Below are 20,180 nucleotides of genomic sequence, written 5' to 3' on the forward strand. Positions count from 1 at the left end.
AGCATTTATACAATGCGATATCCGCCGTATCTTCGTTTTCATCGTTTATGTATATATATATGTATTATGTAATATAAACCACACCAAGGAAACACCTCTGTCATATAAATTTTTATCATACATAGTGCTGTCCTATGTATTTCTGTGTCTGCCGTGTGCGCTGCTCTCTAGGAAAATCCCAAGCACCCGATTTATACCCATATACCTTACGTACGTTCCTTACGTATATGTTATATATAAAGACAGGCGAATGGATGAACCACACGATTGCGAATTGCAGTTCATTATTGATAATCAAGTAGGTACACACAGTATGTCGTTCGTATTTGGTATTTATATGTATAGCTTATTTACTAGGTAGGGATGCCAATTAACCAAAACCGTTATACTAATAGGTATGGATTTCATATAGTTACATTATAGCTATACATGTAAGATGTACGTTTATATTTATAATGTATAATGTATGTATATATTTTTGTCACCAAAAATTGGTGCAAGTTTAATTGAACCAAGTGAGAAAAAAAATTGGGTAACAATCGCGTGACTTTGCGAACAAAAATTTCTTAAATAAACGTAGTATACACATAATATATAGAATGGAATAATAATAACTTTGTTATTATTAAATGCGCAATGTATGTATGTGTGTGTGTGTATATATATATATATATATATTTATATAATTGCGTAATTATAAATAATGATTAGACTACTATATAGTCATTTAGTTAATAATTATTTATCATGTTAATTAATATTATTGTTATTTATATCGTTTAAGGACGCGACTGATTAATTCTCTCAACACACTTATAACCCCTGCAGCTGCGGCTGTCGAATCTTTATTTCACGTCACTTCGTGCTACAGTCGAGTTTCTTTGGTTTTGTCATGTCTAAATTTTTGTTTAAAATTTATTCATTATATACGTGTATATAATTTAAGTTTAATTAAATTCAATTTAAATCGCATATGTTTATATCTAATCTTCATCCGCGTATCTTATATTCTACTTCACATTTTCGCATACTTTTATACCTAATATGACTTGACAAATTTTTTTGTTATTTTATAATTCTGCGCACTATAATGTGTATAGATATTTTAGTAGTTCGTCGATGAAGGAAGCATATTGTACATATATGTACACACTCGCTCACTCACGCACACACATCCATACACCTACAGCCACACACGCGTACGCACATGTGCACACATATGTATACGTGTGTGTACGTATGCGTGCAACAAAATTATAACCGTCGTAATTATACACATTTTACATTGTTCGGCATTGTCTGTATATTATATAATAATATATTCATAGGACGCGACAAACGATTTTCATTTTATTATTTTATAATTTCAATTATCTTCAACGTTGTTACATTAACGACTCGCAAATGGTTATATAATTTATGTCGTCCTTAGGCGTATAATGACACACTCTGTGCACAAAGATGTATAAATCGGATTTGATGTGTCGTTCTCTTGCCCGCGTCTCATTCCCGAGTAATTAATTTAAAAGGAAAATAAAATACTGACAGTATAATATTTTACACGTCGTGTGAAGGGATTGCCCATCATCCCGTGGAAAAATTTTCCATCAACAATAGAGCATCGGTGGATTAAGCTGTATATATTCGAATTACAGAATTGCAGTATTTTTATTGAAAATATGTAACAGCGTTCAATGTCGATTCGGTGTAGTTTAATTCGTTATTACAAAAAGCACTTGAGAAGCGCGGCAAGATCGTATTAATTATCACCATATATATTTAATATATAATTGTCGTAATTATAACAATTATTATAATACATGTCTAATGTTATTAGAATTAATCTTTTATTGTGCAGTCTCGTTGTGTGTCACGTAATTTTCGCGCGCACAAAATGGAGCAGAGGATTTGAATCGCATGTGTATGAAATGATTCGTTTTGATTTTAATTTATATTATACGTTTTTTTTTCTTTTTTGTGTTTCGTTGACTATTATACATTCGCATACATACCGATAATTAGTTACAGTTCTATGTACGTATCTATCGCTATCATAGCGCGTGTATTTTGTGTTTTGCGGCATATTTTTGGCATGGAATATCGTACGTTTTTACGTGCATGTACAATTACAACATCGGTAAAATATGGTTCTTGCATCTTTTCGTTCTCGCTGTATCTCCCCCCTCCCCCTGTTTCTTGTTCATGTACGTATATCGTTACCGAATAGCCGCCACGTAAGTGATCGTACACACTAAGATTCATGTAAAACCGTCTTTGAATATAATTTACATACGAGTAATGTATAAATTGATAGATTATTTCAACGCGTCGACTGGTATAGACACGCACTATACATGCATGTGTGCTGCAATGCCACATATACATATTAGTTACGACGTCATAACTCGATATAAACGTATTCTCCCGAATGTTTAAATTTCTTCTCCAGTATTGTGGATTCAATTTCGATCCCAAAATGCGCGCTGTATACGTATATATTTATACATAGGCCGAAAACTTGATTTGAAAGTTTTATTATATATATAACATAATATATGTATATATATATATATGTATTTATATATTGTGTTTACCTTTCGTTTTATAATTATACGGAGTAAACCTCACATACAAATTACAGAATTTATGTAAGAGTGCGTGTATGATACTCGCATTATGCGAGATATGATTAACAATTTTTGGTTCTTTATCGTTTAATTTTATCTCGCACGAACGTGTTCTCATACATATGTTATCCTTGTACATTGTTGAACACATATGCACGTGACTTAGAGGTATATTTATTATCCTATTCATCATTCGAATTGATTCAATTATCAACTCGGATATATCATTATTCGCAACAGATCCGCTCTGCAAATCCGCTTATTCGTCATTGCATCATATTACATATATATATATATATATATATATATATATGATATACGCTGGTCGAAACTGATCCTATTAGTTATAATTTGAAGTGAAACAACAGTGGACCATAAAGCAACAAGAAATTAAAATATTCGTGTTGCACTTGGAAAGTTCTGGAAGAAATTAGGAGCATTAGAAACGTTGTATTACTGTTAAGCCGATGCCGAACGAGTGGAGATTAAAAATTCAACAGGTTTTTTTCTAAACTAATTGGAAGTGGATCGTTTATTGTTTACAAGGAATAGAGAAAACTTTTAAATAAACTATGTGGAAGTCAGTTTTGTTCACGGTTTTCATGGGTTATGACCGGAAATCCGAATTGCAGAAGGTGTTGATTCTATTTCTTTGTTCGATGCGACAAAAGAAGACCGATTATACTTGATCGCGAATTACACGCGTTCCTGTTCAGCCGCCTTTTTTTATGTAACAAGCAGCATTACTTTACAATGAAATCAGAAAAAAAAATTCAAACATGTCGCCTTAAAAACCGGTGCACAGGCTCTGTATAAATACTTAATACATATAATACATATACTTATATCACAAACTTTGAAATTTGTATAAAATTCTGCAAGACGCCGATTTGCCTTGTAAAAATACAATCAAAGAAAATTTTCAACAGTAGCTGGTCGAGGATGTAATATTGATTTCGTGATTACACATCATGATGAAAGTATCATAATGCATATAAAATGTATACCTAACGACAGATTACATCAGAGTTGCGTTTCTATTGTATTTTCCTCGCCCGGAACCGAGCCGGAGTTAAATTTGAATCTGTCGACATTCGGGTCGTTCGAATTTTCGCGCGTTCGATATTTGAATACTAGGTGAGTGCCACAGAGTCTGACCGAGCAGTTATGATACGATATTTAATTTCTTTGATTATTATTCTGCAATATTTTATAACAATAAAAATTGTCGCTGTAATTATTTTATTTAATTTTTTTTTTTTTTATTTTTATTTTACTATAATTCCTTAGACTCGCTTGTAGACAAGTTGTGCATTGAGTGTCGGTATTGTTATTACTATTATTATGATTATTATTATTATATACCTTTACAGAGGTAGGTACTCGCAGAACGCTTCCTGACTGCACCGAGTCGATCCTGAAGGACACCTGCAAGTGTCCCTACACAACTCGTCGATTTGTTAGCATATCAATAACGGTATAATTATCCCCTACGATACAGCTCTGTGCTCTCTCTCTCTCTCTCTCTCTCCCTCTCTCTCTATGTATGTTCACACACTCCACGTTCGAGATGCAATAATTACCGGACGTAATACCTCTGTTTCCTAAACGAATCGGTGAAAAAAGTTACTGCATATTGTATACCTCACGTTTCAGGCTCAAATTGTACGGATTTTCGTCAGATTGTTGAAGTGTGTCATCGTGGGTACAATTGGATTCCAAAATAATGGTACATAGATACGTGTTCAGATTATTCTACTAAATGTGAAATTTTTTCGATCAACTGTATGTATAAGAATATATATATATACATTGATATATATATATATTGATATATATATATAAAACGCAGAATTTATAAATTGATTAACTTGGGATAAATTGTAAATAAGACTTATATACGTAACGATTAATTATATGTTAATGCACATTCAGTAGAATAATTTATTACAAGTGTTTAGTATCCGATATAGCTGTAGACTTTTTTTTTTTTTTTATACGGTTGAGGATATCACCTGTTACCGAATTTCACATATATTATTGAGTAAATATAATTATAACGATAATTAAAAATAATAAGTACAATAACTATATAATTATTTTTCTCTCTTTGGTTAAATATTTTTCTTCCAGTGTATAACAAACATATCACCACTATCAACGTATCGTATAAATGAATAAATAAATAAATAAATCAATAAATAAACAAACAAAGAATACGAAATTACCATGTAGTTAGATAAATAATATCGTAAAAAAAATATGTTGATTTTCTTTTTTTGGTTCTTTCTTTTCATTTGTACAACTAATATATGTATACGCATCGATTTCTCTTCCATTCCTCTTGCTGAATGCATCATATTTCAACGGTATGTATGTATAGGGCGCGATAACTATACGCATGAGTATATAATATAATATACGTATACATATACACATATGCATATACGTATATATGTATATGTAACGTATGTGTAACAACATTAGAAAGAGTCAAACGGTAGACTAGGCGGGTAGGCAGACAAGTAGGTGAGTAGGTAGGTCAATAGGTAAACGTACAGGTCAGGTAAGGTGGGAGGGGATATAAATACGCGTTTAATTTACTCAATTTAAAATACAAATGAACGAAGAAATTTTCAATTTCTTCCCACGTTTCGTCTTTAGGCCCTCGATAATAGACCACGCGTGTTCTCCTCCCTGTCCGCAGATTAAAAGGTGTCATGTGTGTGTGTATATATATATATATATATATATGTATATGCATGTATGTATATTATATACTTATACGAATTCTATAACTTGTTATCATTAGAAGTAAGTATAGGTACAAGGGCCTGCATAACAGTAGCTTACATCTTAAGCGGTATAAAGTACAATCTGTACATTTCGAAGCTCGACGTATCATCTACTGTATGACTCGTGTATATATATACACACACACACACACACACACACAGACACATATATATCCATAAGTATAAAATACGTCTTACTCGATTTTACATTTATAGAATATAAGTGTACAAGGTACTGTATATTTCTTTGGCATATTGTTTCAGGTTAAAAAGAGAAAATTTGTGCGGGTATCCGCCCGTAAATAATTTTCTTTCGGGTCAGATATTAATATTCCATCTTTCGTAACTGATTTCTCATTTTCAAGATCCGTTCGAGTTATACATAGGCGATTGTATATTTATGGCTGCGTTTACACATGGGCATTCATTCCAATTGCTTTCCTGAAGTAAGAAATTATTTTACGTATAGTATAAGTGTGCATATATATATATCTGGATTTGCGATAGAGATCAACCACCGTGTCACACTCTCTTTCTTTCTTTTTTCACCTGCTCAATTCTTCCGTTCCTTTTTCACATCTCACTCTCACTCATTCTCACTTTCAATCGTATTGTTCACGTAATTATTATTATAAATACAATGGTTATAATTACAACAATATATTATAATAGTATATAATATAATTATTATAGAGTATAATAAAAAATGACAGGTAACGAGTTTGGTATAAGATGTTCCATGTATGCGTATGTATATAGGTATGTACGTATGTATATATATACGTATATGTCTAACGTATTCATGTACCTACATCAAAAAAGTTATACATAAACAGATATACTATACAGTAATCGGATAGGTAATATAGTGACGTTTTGTTTCTGTGCCATTTTAATTTTTTCATATTTTGCTTTTCGTTTCTTTTAATATTTTGTTTTTGTGTTTTTGATGTTGTTCTTGTCGTTGCTGTAGTGTCTGTCCCAGTTGTCTCGGAGACGGTCAGAGTAACTATATGCCTACATTAATTAACGACCCCACCTCATTTACAGGTACACACACCGACCGACTACAGCAGTATAGGAAAAACATAAAAATATGTGCAATCAATCAACGGCTAGCGAAATGTACAGGTGCATTACAGTACAACAGACGTACCCGCACATTTAGGTATACATCATGCTACTTGAAGCGGCGTGTATAAATGGTTTTTTCTTCTTTTTTTCTTCTCCTTATTCTCGACGGTTTATGCATTATTATAATTTAACATAGTATATATACAAACACGTATGTATAAATATATATATATATATATATGTATATATATATATGTATACGGTATGTAGTATAGTACGTGATGAACTTTGGTTGTGCGTGTAAAGAGCTTAAATCTTCGTTTACTCGTGTTTCTTTTTGGTTTTCTCTTTTGTTTTTGTTTTTGTTATTTTACATGTATATTATATTATATCCTTGTTCGTTTTTAGACATACATGTATTATATAATGTATAATATATGTACGTGCTTCTCGTTTCTCCGTTCGTTTATGCGTATAAGATATATATTATTACTACTAATATTATTTACTATTGTTATTATTATTAGATATCATCATCATTGTTATTATTACTGTTGTTGTTGTTGTTTTTATTATTATTATTATTATTATTATCATTAATGTTATTATTATAGCATATATCATCATTGATTGATTATTGATTGTTGCGCATTTCTTCGATGGTTATTATACCCAATAATATATATATATATATATATATACGATATATATATATACCTATTATGTATACCCGTTGATGCAGTCAAGTATATGTATATATCTATGTATATAATTTACGGTAGCAGCAGCAGTAGCGGTTATAGCAGCAGCCCGCCTGCACCCACCCCCCCGCCTATTTTATTAATGTCATTTCACGTCGCGGCATCCTCGTCAAGTTTCCGAAACTCATATTTTTCGTCCAGCGGGCTTCGAGGTCCTTCCGTATGGTCCCGTCCCTGGAATGGTGCAACCAGCCCTCGACCCTGGGCAACGAGACTGCAATCTTAAGTGGGCATCCTGGAGGGTTGACCAAGAATCAACAGGGAATGTCTGACGGCGGCGTGAGGCCAGGTCATGCCGCTGTTATCCTGCAGGTACCTTTGCATGGCCATCTCACTCCGTAAGATATTATTATATCGTTACCGAGTATCGAAGTAGTTCTGCGGAGATCGAGTCTTCTGCAGCGTTTAGAGGGGATGGTCTGGATTACGTTGCCATCGCCAAGGACCGGTCCTTGTCCTTGTCTTTGTCCTTCTCTTTCGTCGACCTTGATTTGCTCCTCGGCAATCCTTGCTCGCCGCTCGATGGACTCGGCGGTCCGCTTCCCAGGCGTGCCACCCTTCTGTAGATGTCGCTGTTGACGAAACGTGGATACGAGTCTCGGTGCATCAGTGTGTAGATCTGGAGCTGCGCCTCGTCAAATGTGTTTGGCGTTGGTGCCACCATGTTCCTGTTCACGATTTCTCGCACTCGCGAATCCAGGCTCACCTGAAATTCGTCATTCGTATACTTTATGTCGTACCCGATGTATTATGGTACTTACTGAAATAGGACAACAAAGACGATATGAAATGAATTTTTAGAAATTATTTCAGTATCGTGACACATGACAATCGATCTGACCCCGGTCGATAATGCAGCTTCTAAGACGGCTAAAAGTATTTCAGTATCGTGACACGTGATAATCGATCTGACCCCGGTCGATAATGCAGCCTCTAAGACGGCTACTTCGTCAGTGCCACTTCTTGATTTTTCCCACATCTTAGGTACTAATTTCCCCGTATGTACTCGAATATATCATGAACGAAAACTTCGACGGATACTCCCACAAATATGATTCGCAAAGAAAAACAGGCCGTAGTGATTCACTGCCATAGGTATACCCCTCGATGCGTCACGCCAGTGCACGATACGTCGAAACTCGATCCTCCCGAGTTTAGAAAACTTGTTGGAAAGAGAAAGAAGGAAAAAGGAAGGAAACTGAATACTCAAATAAAGAAGGTCGCGAGGTCACAGGCACAGCTGAAGTCGCTGAATTAAGGTCACATGTACGCAAGGTCAACAGGCCAAGGACCTCCCCTTTTCTGGCACGCAGAATTCAAAGTTATAATCGCAATATATCGCAGTATAATCATAATTCATACGACATAGAGTACGTGAAACTAGTTCTTCAGTTTTATGTCATATTACAGTAAGATGCATTTTAAAAAAAGATTGAAATCTACCGAAAATTATTAAAACTGTACCAGAGTTAAATAAATAACGACGCTGAGTTGTGCGTAGTTAAAGTCCCGATAATTGTCAACGTTTCGTCGAATCTGGTGGAAGATTTGTAAATTTCAACACAGTGAATACAGTAATAAATGTTCAAAAAGTATCTCAGTATATCTGAGACGATCAATTTATTTTTTCCGAATTCCGGATGGAAATTTGATTCCGTATAGGCATATTATGTACACACATTAGGACATGAGTGATGGGACCAAGGATGCTTAAACGAATGAATTTGTGGATGACGAAACTTGCATTGAAATTGACCAAGACCGTTGGTGTTTTTTTATTTTGTTCTCGCCTTCGGATTGACGTCGACAAGTCTACAAGGATAATAACACTTCGCTTTGGGATACAAATAAAAGAATAAGTACCGCAGACGCTATGACTACATGTTTGAAGAATTTCTCGTTCGCTTAAGCACATCATTGACAAAAGCTTGACTCATCGGAAACAATATAGGTAGATCTCGGGGGTTGTCGTTTTGCCTCCAGCACTGACAACGAATTTACAACAATCTCAAATCCCATATGTTCCCCTGCAGCGAATAGTATATTTAAGCGTTTCGAGCTGAAAGCCTGGGATCTACTCACTTCCTTCGGCGAAAGAATGGATATGTAGTCCTCGTAGATGTATCGAGCCTTCTCCTCGATGCGCTCCGGGTTTCGTTCGAGCTTGAGCTGTTCACAGGCAAGCCAAAAGGCAATGTTCTCTTCGCTGTACTCGCTGACGAGGAACTCGCGGAAGAGCTTGCGCCCCGCGGCGCTGTGCATCAGCCTGTCGAACGAGGAGCCCCACTCCCTGATCTCCTCGAAGCTGCTGCAGGCGACGTCACCGTTTCCGTCAAGGCCGTCGAGGCCATCACCCGTGAGGTCACCCCCGGTGCCACCCCCGGACCCCAAGTCCCCACCGCCTCCGCCTTTCTTCTTTCCCTGGTCCCCGGAGTTGCCGGCACCACCCCCTGGGCCTCCACCGCCGACAGCAGCCAAACTAGGAACAGGGATTAACACCGTTTGTTAGCGCGTTGTGAGTCGATGAACTATTGACATTACGTCAAGTCGCCGCCAGGCGTCGGACGAGCGCGATCGTTTCTCGCAGAAAAAGTTACACGTTACGGGATTTTGATAGATTTACAAGAACAGGTGGTAACAGCCGCAGTGAGCATTTCTCGAGTACTTTGTATCGTCTGATCTGGACATTGTGAAAGACAACCAGCTAAATGGAGCATTTTTAAGCTTGGTGCAACTAGGCGAGAGACGATGAGGGGAGCTTTCAGTATAGAAATTCCCTATCATTACTGGCTCATTGGACATCATGAAAAATCCCATAACTAAGTCGGTAAGTGTAAGACGCTACGATTACCCCCGCGCCCATCGTGCCCTTGGCTTGCTTCCAAAAAATGCCCATGGCTAGCGGTTGCTTGAGCAATTTTCAATCAACCCATATTTCTAAAAGTTATGTTGTAATATTTATTCAAAACAATCTAAAATACAAAGACCAGATGTGTATCACGGATTTGCAACTTTTAGTTGTTGCTCCAGTCGTCCTTTCGGTTTTCTGAATAGTTGATACGGGGAATTCCCGACTCAAATTAAATATGGCGGCTGCATGATATATCGCATGCGTGCCACTAAGGATATACCTTCTCTAGGGACAATTACTGTGTAGCATGCATGCGACGAGTGGGTATATACATAACGCTGTCGATTTTCCGAACGTCGACCCTAACGTGAAACAGTATTCTACGAATATTAAATAAGCATTTTTAGGATATTGATCCATGGTATAAATATCTACATCCGACAGACTAACGATTGCGGCTTGGGCACAATAAATCGCTCGCGAAGCATGATGGTTAGAAAAAGTAACGCGTGCATCTAGTCGTAATCCGCTGTAACGGGTACAATTCACTTACAGACGGGTTCAAAAGCAGGGTCCCAGAACGAAGCTAAAACAGAGTCATATCGATAAAGATTCGCGGGAAGCCGCTAATTGGCATTCGTACAAGAACTTGAGAGCCCCCGGTGTGCACATAGGGTGTTTCTGAGTAAGCGTCGCAGTGTGTCGGGTTGCCTATCGTCCCCCGTTTCGCCGGTGTCGACAAAACATCTGCATGTGGTAAAGTAGCAAGTATAATGGTAAGAGGGGGAAATCGATTAACATTTTTAGCTGGTCATTTCTTACTGGTAGTTCTGTACTATTGACCAAAAACGGAAGAAAAAAATATATATTGCATCGCTGTGTCGGTAAAATAATAGCAAATATCGAAATTTGCTTTTCCCATGTTACCGATCTCTACGGGCATCGCTAACACCCGACCATAGGCAACCGAACGTACTGGGGTGTTTGCTCGGAAACATCCTGTATGCACCGTAAACAACCGTTGGACGGTGAGGCTGTACGTATGTATGGAGTCGGCGTTCTTGGCGCCGACCCGTTCCAGACGCGAGGTCGATACGGTCGCGCGAATATTGGCTCGTAACACACGCGTTACGTACCTCGGGTTGCCGCTAGTCAGGCGTAGCTGTTTCGCATGAATGGCAAAGGTTAGAATTCGATCTTTACACTTGCCGGGGGCAGCCTCCAGGGGCCACGAGGTTGTCAAATACCAAATAACTCGTTATATTTCCACTCAGCAGAACAGGGCCGCGTTTCTATAGGGTGTATAACACGCCACAAGGATAACAAAAGTATTTCTGGATTACAACGACAGCTTTCGTGCTGGTTGAGCATTGTATCGTGAAAATTTATGTGATGTTCGTGCGCGACTCCGGTTGATGATTCGATCGCCACGAAGCAACAACTTGATTACATGTATTAGGAATCCGAGTGGCAGGTTATATACCTATGCAAAGGTGACGAGAAACAATTCGATTTTAAATGCACGATAAGTTTTAAATATTTAAAAGTACATGCAATACCGTTTAACGGCGTTATCACGGCCACCCGGCATTCGAATAAAACGGACATAATTAATTTTATTTGACTTTTCATGGGTCAACGCAACTTTGAAAAGATCCTAAGATGCAAGTATCTATCATTTTCCCAAGCTCAAGCACCTATGTCGAATGATCTAGACGCGGGGAGCCGAAAATTCAAATTGGAGTGGGAAATTTGAACGCACCTGATGCGATAAAGCCGACGGAAAAGTGAGTACTAACGTAGAGATAAGATCAAACGTTGACATCACAAACCCTATTCTACCATAATGTAACCTAACTTGACTTAACCAGACCTGACTTATCTTGCCACTATCCTGATATATCGAAGAAAGTGGACGACATCGCTTGTCGCCAATTTCATGAACTTTTGGTGCGAGGTCGCACAATGACTAACGAAATTGTATTAATTTTCAGCTTACCACTTGTTCCTGCAGGCAGCATGAAACAGAAAAATTTCAAAGATAGATTAAACGACGAGGATTGATGGATCGGTGAAAAGCACGAAGCAGCGGTAATCAACATAGCTATTATATGATTGTCTCTGGGACAAGTAAGGATCCCTTAAAATTTTCATCGCAACCGAACACCATGGAGATAGAAGATTTGCAAACAAGCAAAGTAACAACGACGACAAGCGGTAAAGAAAAAGAGAAGCCGCAAAACAAGACATAAAAATAAGAATACGACACATAGTGATTAGGTAAGAACGCCAATACCACGAGCAACTGCAACAGCAGCACCAGCACAGGCAACAGTTGTCCTTTTTAGATCGTCCAACAAATGCGTCACGCGTACCAGCGCGCTGCTGCTGCTGCTGTTGCTGTTGTTGTTGCTGTTGCTGCTGCTGCTGCTGCTGTTGTTGCTGTTGTTGCTGCTGCTGTAACTGTTGCTGTTGCTGCTGCTGTTGCTGTGTCGATTGTTGCGGATTGCCGTGCTGAACCATTGTTCCTGAACTCTGCGACTGGCCCTGGGATTGGCTCTGCGCTCTTAAGCGACAGCCACCCCCTTCCGTTCCATGACTAACACCGATCCCCATCGCAGTTGCACCGATTCCGCTCGACATCTGAAATAAATTCCAAGACAAGTTCCTTGTTATGAAAAAAATTACGAGTTCCGATGCGTTATAGCTGCACTGGGTGGTGTAGAAAATTTTTAAATAATATCGCGTTTAAGCGAAATTCTTCGATAAACCAATTTTCTTTCACCATCATATACAGTCGTTTCCACTGTAATGGATTCGCGGCGAAATCAGTTCACGTGCAAGATGTCGCGTTTATACAAAGTAAAGGCAATCGTCGTTATATTACGATCAGTTTTAAACTATTTTAAATCGTAGTGAGAAAAACAAGTTCCTGGCTATATGTAGAGGCATAAAAATCTCTGATATATGAATTGCGAGTATACCGGAAAGTCACAGGAGAAGTAACTGAAATTGGTGTATAGTTAAATTTGTGTGATACAGAGATGCTTGTCTTGTATCAAAAATTTGCTCTGCATGTCTGAAGATCGTTACATTAAATCACATTTTAGTGTGTAAATTGAATGGAAGTTCGCGCTGATAAATTCGTCTGCAAGTGGGTTGAATTCAGTTGTTGGAAAATCATAAAGTTCATTCAAGTTATGCAGTAGACCTAGAAGTTGGAAACATTTGAAATTTTCCTGCCAAATCATCTCGAATTTCATTAATGTGTAGACCATCAAGGTGTTCCGCTAGAACAGAAATCAAATCAGCTTTACCGTTTACGAGTAATTTGAAAATTTGTTGTGAATAACTTTTTAAATAGGTCAAGGATAATAGATGTATCATTTTGAGAAACTGACAAAGTAGAAGAGACGCCACGTGATTGCTGATCAGACCTGTAATCAACATTGACCAGAGCAGCTGTGAGAACCTTTTACGAAATCCTGACCTTAGAATGATCTTACTTCAAACGACGGGCGTCCAGCCTTCATAAAAATTTGTTATAAACACAGAGAATTGAGAAGAAATTCCTTTCAAAGATCCCCAACCCCCTAAAGATACGTAGCTAACGTGATTTTAATTGCGTGAAAATACCATTCTACTCATCAGCCCCCCCCCCCCCCCCCCCAATTGTTTTCCCGGACGCAAACTTGACTAATGTTGCGTGCTGCTCATTGTCATAACGTCGAATCGTGGCTCTTTTTCTCCTCCCTCACCGCTGCCGCTTAAAGATTAGCAGCGGCACGTTGGCGGCGGTTGAGTGGGCGGCCGAGTGACTGGCATTTGTTTACCGTAGCTTCCAAATTGAATGGACGTTGGTCAAGCGAGGGTTTATCGTGGCCACGGGAGTGTAACGTACACCATTTTTAACAAGCGGTTATTTTTTGCTTTCTTGTCATTTTTGCGTCATTCCTTAATTTTCCTCCTATAATCGGTTAATTGTCGCTAATTACCCCCGATGGGACCTTCGCAGTTTCAGAACATCGTACTGATAATAAAAACAAAAGAAGAGGAAAAAATTTTTGTTCCCAATTATAATACCTAATAGAAATTTTTAAATAATATTCCACCGTGTAGGCATGACGATAATTACGCCTTCATGCCCCATCTAAGTGGCGGATGATGAATTGAAATGCTTTTAACTCTCCATCGATCGGTGCTCGTTCGCATATTCCCGCACCTGCAGGGTACCCCTCCCCATCACTCCTAACACCGTTTTGACAGGTAATGGTTTAACCGATGATCGCAGTCGCCGTAACGAAGAGCAACAGCGTGAAAAACGAAACCAACGCCATCTGAACCCAATGTAATAAACTGTATCGAATACAAACGTTGAAGGAGATAATGAGAATAAAAAAATTCAACGAAACATCCAAGAATAAAACAACACATCACTGATTGAAAACTTAATCAGCGATATTTTCAGACTTTTGGTCGACAATTGACCGTTGTTTCGTTTAAAGAGAAACAAACGTGAATAAAACAATAACGATCGGTACTGTCATTGGTGTCCGTTATGCTCACTGGTTGTAATTCAGGATTCGAGAAAACGCTAAATATGCGGCTTTGAGACAATGTCCAGTCATTGGTAATATAGATTATAAAAACTAGGAATCTCATTTTAAATGGATAGGTTATCCATAGTCGTAAGTCACACGTATTTAAGGCGCATCGTTAGGTAAAAATTGAAATTCGATTTCACACTGCAAACGAATGTTACAAGCGGACGGATACTGAACTATAAATATTGCCGGATACGTTAACGTCGATTATTTCTGTTTCTTTATTCAGCTGCAACGTAATTGTGCCACGACATTGTTTATCCATGGTTCAACGATCCAATTTCGGATGCAATTCGGAAATTTGATTGAATGCAACAGCAAACACCTCCAACAAAAGCAACCTACAAGCTTGCAGTGGTACGATGATTTGTACTTCCTTCTCCGCCCATTGACATAATTTCTACAGATCTCAGACGAATTTCAGTACAGGACTCACCAACAAACCATGAATGAAAGTGCAATATCAGTCGGTACGGCATGACGACGATAAACCAAAAATCAATGAATACCAACCAATTCCGATTTGGTCACGAAACCGAAACGTGGTGCGAATGGACGCTGAAGAATCAATTGCAACCTAACCGATACTCATACTTATACCGCACAATAGCTTCTCCGTCCATCGACGTAATATCTGTACAGAACGAGACGACATCATACAGTGAGTTTTTCATTGAAGGCAGGAAATGAACCGATCTTGTCGTCATTACTACACATACATACCCAACGTACTAAGAGATGTTATTACCGATGATGTTTATGCAGTTTTTCCACTCTGTATCTGAACGAGTTCCGCGTGATAGATGTCGGAGCCATTTAAAGTTTCGGAATGAAATTGATGAAGGGAACTTTTGCGGGTGAGGAGGCGAAGCGGCATCTCTAGATTCAGTATCAGACGTACCTCTATCATGTTCCATGCGATTGAAAGCGAGTCCAGCTCGCCTTCCGCGTAACCAGTTGCTCGGTGTCGAGCAACGTTCCTCGTTGGCGATGAGGTGTCCGTGCGGGTGCGGGTGCGGCGGGTGCGGGTGACTCGTAGCGATCCTTAGCCTGGTCCTCCGGGGCCACCTCGCCGGGCCTCGCCCGAACCCCGCATGCTTCCCGCACCCCGTCAGCGTTATACCCGACTAACGTCCCGCTACGTATTACACCGTACCACACGTCACTCCTATTCAACACACTTTCCGATCTTTCCGATGACCACCGAAGCCGTTCACTGCTGGGTGAAAAAAGATTAAATTTTTTTTATTCAAACACGAGAAACGCACAATTCTCCACGAATATCGATATTACTAAACGATTACAATAGCGATTTAATCACGAAAATACGATGTTATACCAGCACCAAATATAATCCAAATGTGCACACCGCACGAACTCTCTCACTGCACCCCCCGCAGAATAATCCCGCACACACGAGGCACCCCGAATGGAACTTCTTCTTCTTCTCCTTCCGCTTCTTCTTCTTCTTCTTCTTCTTCTTCTTCTTCTTTTTCTTTTTCTTCCTCTTGTTCAGTTTTTCTTTTCTTTCTCGTTCCTCCCGTATTATTTCCTTCGTTTAACCCCCCCCAGTCAGTATTTTCACCGCTACTTTCACCCTCTGCAGGGCCGGCAACTCCTCCGCGTCGTACGGAGCAGCAGCATTCCTCCCGTATTCCCCGATGGGGAGGTTTCGGTTTGGCGGGATGACGCTAGGAGGGCTTTTAAGCGGCGCTGGGGGGCGGGAGGGCGGGAGGAAGGGATGACGGGTGGATCGGGAGGTCGGGAGAGAGGGGGGGAGGGAGGGAAGGAGATGGCCCTAGCTCAGCTCCGGGATCGTCCGCGTGCTGCCGAGGCCTCGCGTCGTCTTCTCGCGATCCATTGATGACGTCCTCGGGTACGGCGCACCTCGCCCGGGGTCCTCCTTGCCCTCGTCCTCCTCCTCCTCCGCCTCGGCGCTTCTCGCCAGATAACTACTGCTCCTCCTCGTCGTCGTCGTCGTCGAAGCCGCCCGTTCCTCCTCCGTGCCGCACCAGCTTCTCCGCGTTTTCCTCCAACCGAACAGCACCGCTGATCTATGACCGGTACAAGACAACGCGTTGCCACTCGGTCACCCGCACTCGCGTTCACACAGTAATGTGGGCTTTATCGAGGGTTCTCGGAAAGAAAGAGGGGCCGGAGGGAGAGAGAGAGAGAGCGGGGGAGAGGGGGTGGGGGCGGAGGGGGGCGGGGAAGGAGGAAAAAAAAACGTGTATACAGGTGTATTCGATATATATCCCAGTTTCGAACCGCTGCTGCAGTTGTCACTGCTGCTGCTGCTGCTGTGGTTGCGGGTGTATTCGGCGAAAGCTTGTTCCCCTCGTTTGATTGGTTGGCTTTATTTTTTTTCTTTTTTTTTATTAATTTCTTCGATTATTTGTTTGTTTCTTGTTTTTTGTTTGTTTTTTTTTTCTTCTCCTCTCCTTATTTCGTTAATTTTCAACAAAAGTACCGGTCGCCGTCGACGACGGTTATAACACTCCGGTGCAACACACCCGACGCACACTCCAGCATTACGACGGATAGGTAGGTACGTGTGTTTCTCCGGTCGTTCGGGTATCTCCTTCTACTGGTATAATCCGAACGGTTGTGGCTCGGTTTTCGTGCTTGATGGTATGTGCGAGTTGAGTAAAAATAGTTTTTCGGCTCTTTCGTTTTCAGGGGTGTGCTGTGTGGCGGTATAAGAGACGGTGTGTGTGATGATGATGTTGGCTTCGCGTTCCCGCTCCAGCCCGCTGGTGGCAGGCGCGGTGCTCGCCGGCGAGTCGGGTCGAGTCGGGTCGAGAGTTCCCACGTATTGATTGGCGAGTGGCTTGGGAGCGCCTTCGCACCGGTCCACCACCACCGACGCGACGCGATGCGACGCGACGCGACGCCGACGGCCGCGCTGCCGGAGGTGTACACAACGCAACCCGGATAGGATGAATCGAAGGAGGAAGAGGAACCTCCGCGATCCGTCCCGATTCCCTCCTATACGATAAGGCCGGCCGCCCCCGCGCCGGTTTTCCACCCCCTTAAATTTTCTTGCCAGAGCTCACTTGGTCCCTCGATCGCTTCGCATCACACACCCACACACACTCACACACACACGCGCGCGCGCGCTCATGCAGTTACAAACGTAGCGCATGGATTATATACGACCGAAGGAGATCAACGTTGACACAGTTTCCTTTTTTTTTTTTTTCTTCTTGTCTTTCACCCTTCCTACCGATTATTACTCCCATTCACTTACGTTTTAACCCTGTACACACGTGACCCTTTTTTACGTCTACTTATCACATGCGTTTTTCAAAGGGAGGCGAACTCGCTCGCTCGTATCGCATGCGACTCCCAACGGCGAAAAGCCTGGCCTTCGCGCTAAGCTGACAACTAAACGCCGCGCGATCCTGTCCGTGTGTGTGCGTGTGTATATAATATACGCAGACGCATACGTATACCTTCGAGCGAGATATTTTTACCCTCGTAATAACAACGAACCTCTCTCTGTTTATTTCGCCCGCGCCACTATATTTCCTCGAGAGTCAGGACGGGAGGGAGGCTCGGCGAGAAGGAGGAGGTGGAGGAGGGACGTCGCTGCTGCCAGCCGTGAGCCGTTTCCGAACTTCACACAATTATCAGCGTTCTCTATCGCATCTCCACGAAATCCGCGACGGATCTAGGCGACTGGGTCCTATACTCGTCTTGATCTTCAACGGCGCGAGATCCGCGAAGCTCTCCGAAGCTCCGAGCACGCTTCGATGTTAACCTCTGATCCACAAAGCCCAGCCGTAACTTTTCTACCTCGATTCCCCCGCGACCAAGCGCGTCGTTCTCTTTTACTTCCTTCCACATAACCGCGATATGTTTCGCTTCAATTGTATACGTAAGACGCCGTGTGCTTGTAGGATTTCCGTTCGTCCGGTGACCCGGTTTCCATTATAAAAATTTGACAATGGCTTCAATGTAAGCCTCTCGCCTCCGCAGCGGAGCATCGCTGTATATTAAATATACGCCGCGGCGTAATCTTTCTCGGGAAGAAGAAACTCGCTGTAGAATCTACCGCGGTATTTTCTTTACCTTTCGTGTGCTCGGTACTCACACCACTCGAGGGTGAATTCTAGGCGTGTGCGCACGTTCTGGTACACCTGCAACCCTCGCTTCGACCTCATTCCGCACCCTTAGCTTATCTCGCCGCCTTTCCGATACACGGTTTACACGTTTTTCACGCGTGTGCTGCAGCCGGCGTGGCGTTTTACCGATAAGGAATCAAAGACTCTGCAGCCGCTCGTCACGGCTCGGAGTGCGCGGAGAAGAAATTTTCAAATCAGTAAAATCGGATTCTCGTGAAAATTACGATACGTATTGTCCGCAGTGATAACAATAACGTTCAAAGTTTAATGGAATTTTCTACCGTATTTTTTAATCTCCGAATTTATTCGTTCAAGAGTTTGCAACGAAACGAAATTAAACTCGGGAGAAAATTCAGCCGACTCGTTTCACCGACGTTATTATTTATTTCGATGAAATTGCAGCGATAACGTTAAACGAGAGTACAAAGTGGAGGCCTCATACCCACGCAAGCGGTGTACCGATACGATCGGACAACCCTTTTGGCTCGGAGACCTTTACAGCACGTCGTTCAAGAAGGTCCTCAGACTCGTGAATTGATTCTCGAGTCTGTATGTATACGTTGTATGTGTACCCGTGAGGTTATATAACAACCCCAATTGTTTGATTGAAAATTCAGCAAACCTGAGCTTCCGCGGTTGTCAGAAAAGTATGGAAAAACGAACGAATGATATGTGTCAGAAAATTTGATGCGGCTGCAGCGGAAATATCGGACAAACGTCAGGGAAACAGGAACGTCAATTCTGACGTTGGCAATATTATTTTATATACGCATATGTTCGCTATATAGAAATTATTTCACTCGATGATGGAAACTATTTCAAAATTCCCGTCATTCAAGGTTTATCACAAGTTACCTTTGGCTATCCATTTTTCTGGGTGTGACGATGTTCGAATTGCCGGAGGACTTGACGCTCTATTGACCGCGTCAAAGTGCACCTTGCGGGGAAAACTCCGGTTATGTTATACTCGATTTGAACAGCCGTTCATTGTGTGTAGGAACGATAATATTCTTTGCTTAAACACAAAGGCATAAATTTACGATAAGCAAAACGCAGCTGCCGACCGCAGGGAAGTATATACATACAGCGGTGTAACGGCAAGACTTTCGAAGACCCTTGATAATCGAAGGGTATTCGGAAACTATCTTATTTTCACAATAGCCTTTACCCTGGGACCCCAATAATGAGTATTGCACATGAAATCTCCTAACACACACACACACACACACACACACAATCTCCTAATATAAATGTAAGCGTAACTATCGATAAGACTTGACTTTGCAGGATCTTTGCCACCTGTCGATTTCCTATGCAGGGTTCAACTTTGACCTGTTGACA

The 20,180-nt window shown here is 40.8% G+C and overlaps 1 protein-coding gene across 1 annotated transcript; it reads right to left on the reverse strand.

Annotated features, from left to right (window-relative positions):
- Positions 1-267: 267 nt before the first annotated feature.
- LOC124299726 (regulator of G-protein signaling 19) lies at positions 268-18,298 on the reverse strand. The gene is made up of 6 exons (XM_046753034.1): positions 16,052-18,298; positions 15,614-15,931; positions 12,405-12,751; positions 12,108-12,116; positions 9,340-9,736; positions 268-7,963 (listed from the first exon to the last, which is right to left on the reverse strand). The coding sequence occupies exons 2-6, from the start codon at positions 15,620-15,622 to the stop codon at positions 7,682-7,684; spliced, it is 1,044 nt and encodes a 347-aa protein (XP_046608990.1). The 5' UTR covers positions 15,623-15,931; positions 16,052-18,298; the 3' UTR covers positions 268-7,681.
- Between the last annotated feature and the right edge of the window lie 1,882 nt (positions 18,299-20,180).

This window comes from Neodiprion virginianus, chromosome 1, assembly GCF_021901495.1.
Source record: "Neodiprion virginianus isolate iyNeoVirg1 chromosome 1, iyNeoVirg1.1, whole genome shotgun sequence".
Lineage (NCBI taxonomy): Eukaryota > Metazoa > Arthropoda > Insecta > Hymenoptera > Diprionidae > Neodiprion > Neodiprion virginianus.

Bases quoted from the DNA above. Each gene is read 5' to 3' on its own strand.
- LOC124299726 (XM_046753034.1), bottom strand. The intron at 7,964-9,339 runs GTGAGTAGATCC...GACGAATTTCAG, and splicing joins CCATTCTTTCGCCGAAGGAA to GTGAGCCTGGATTCGCGAGT.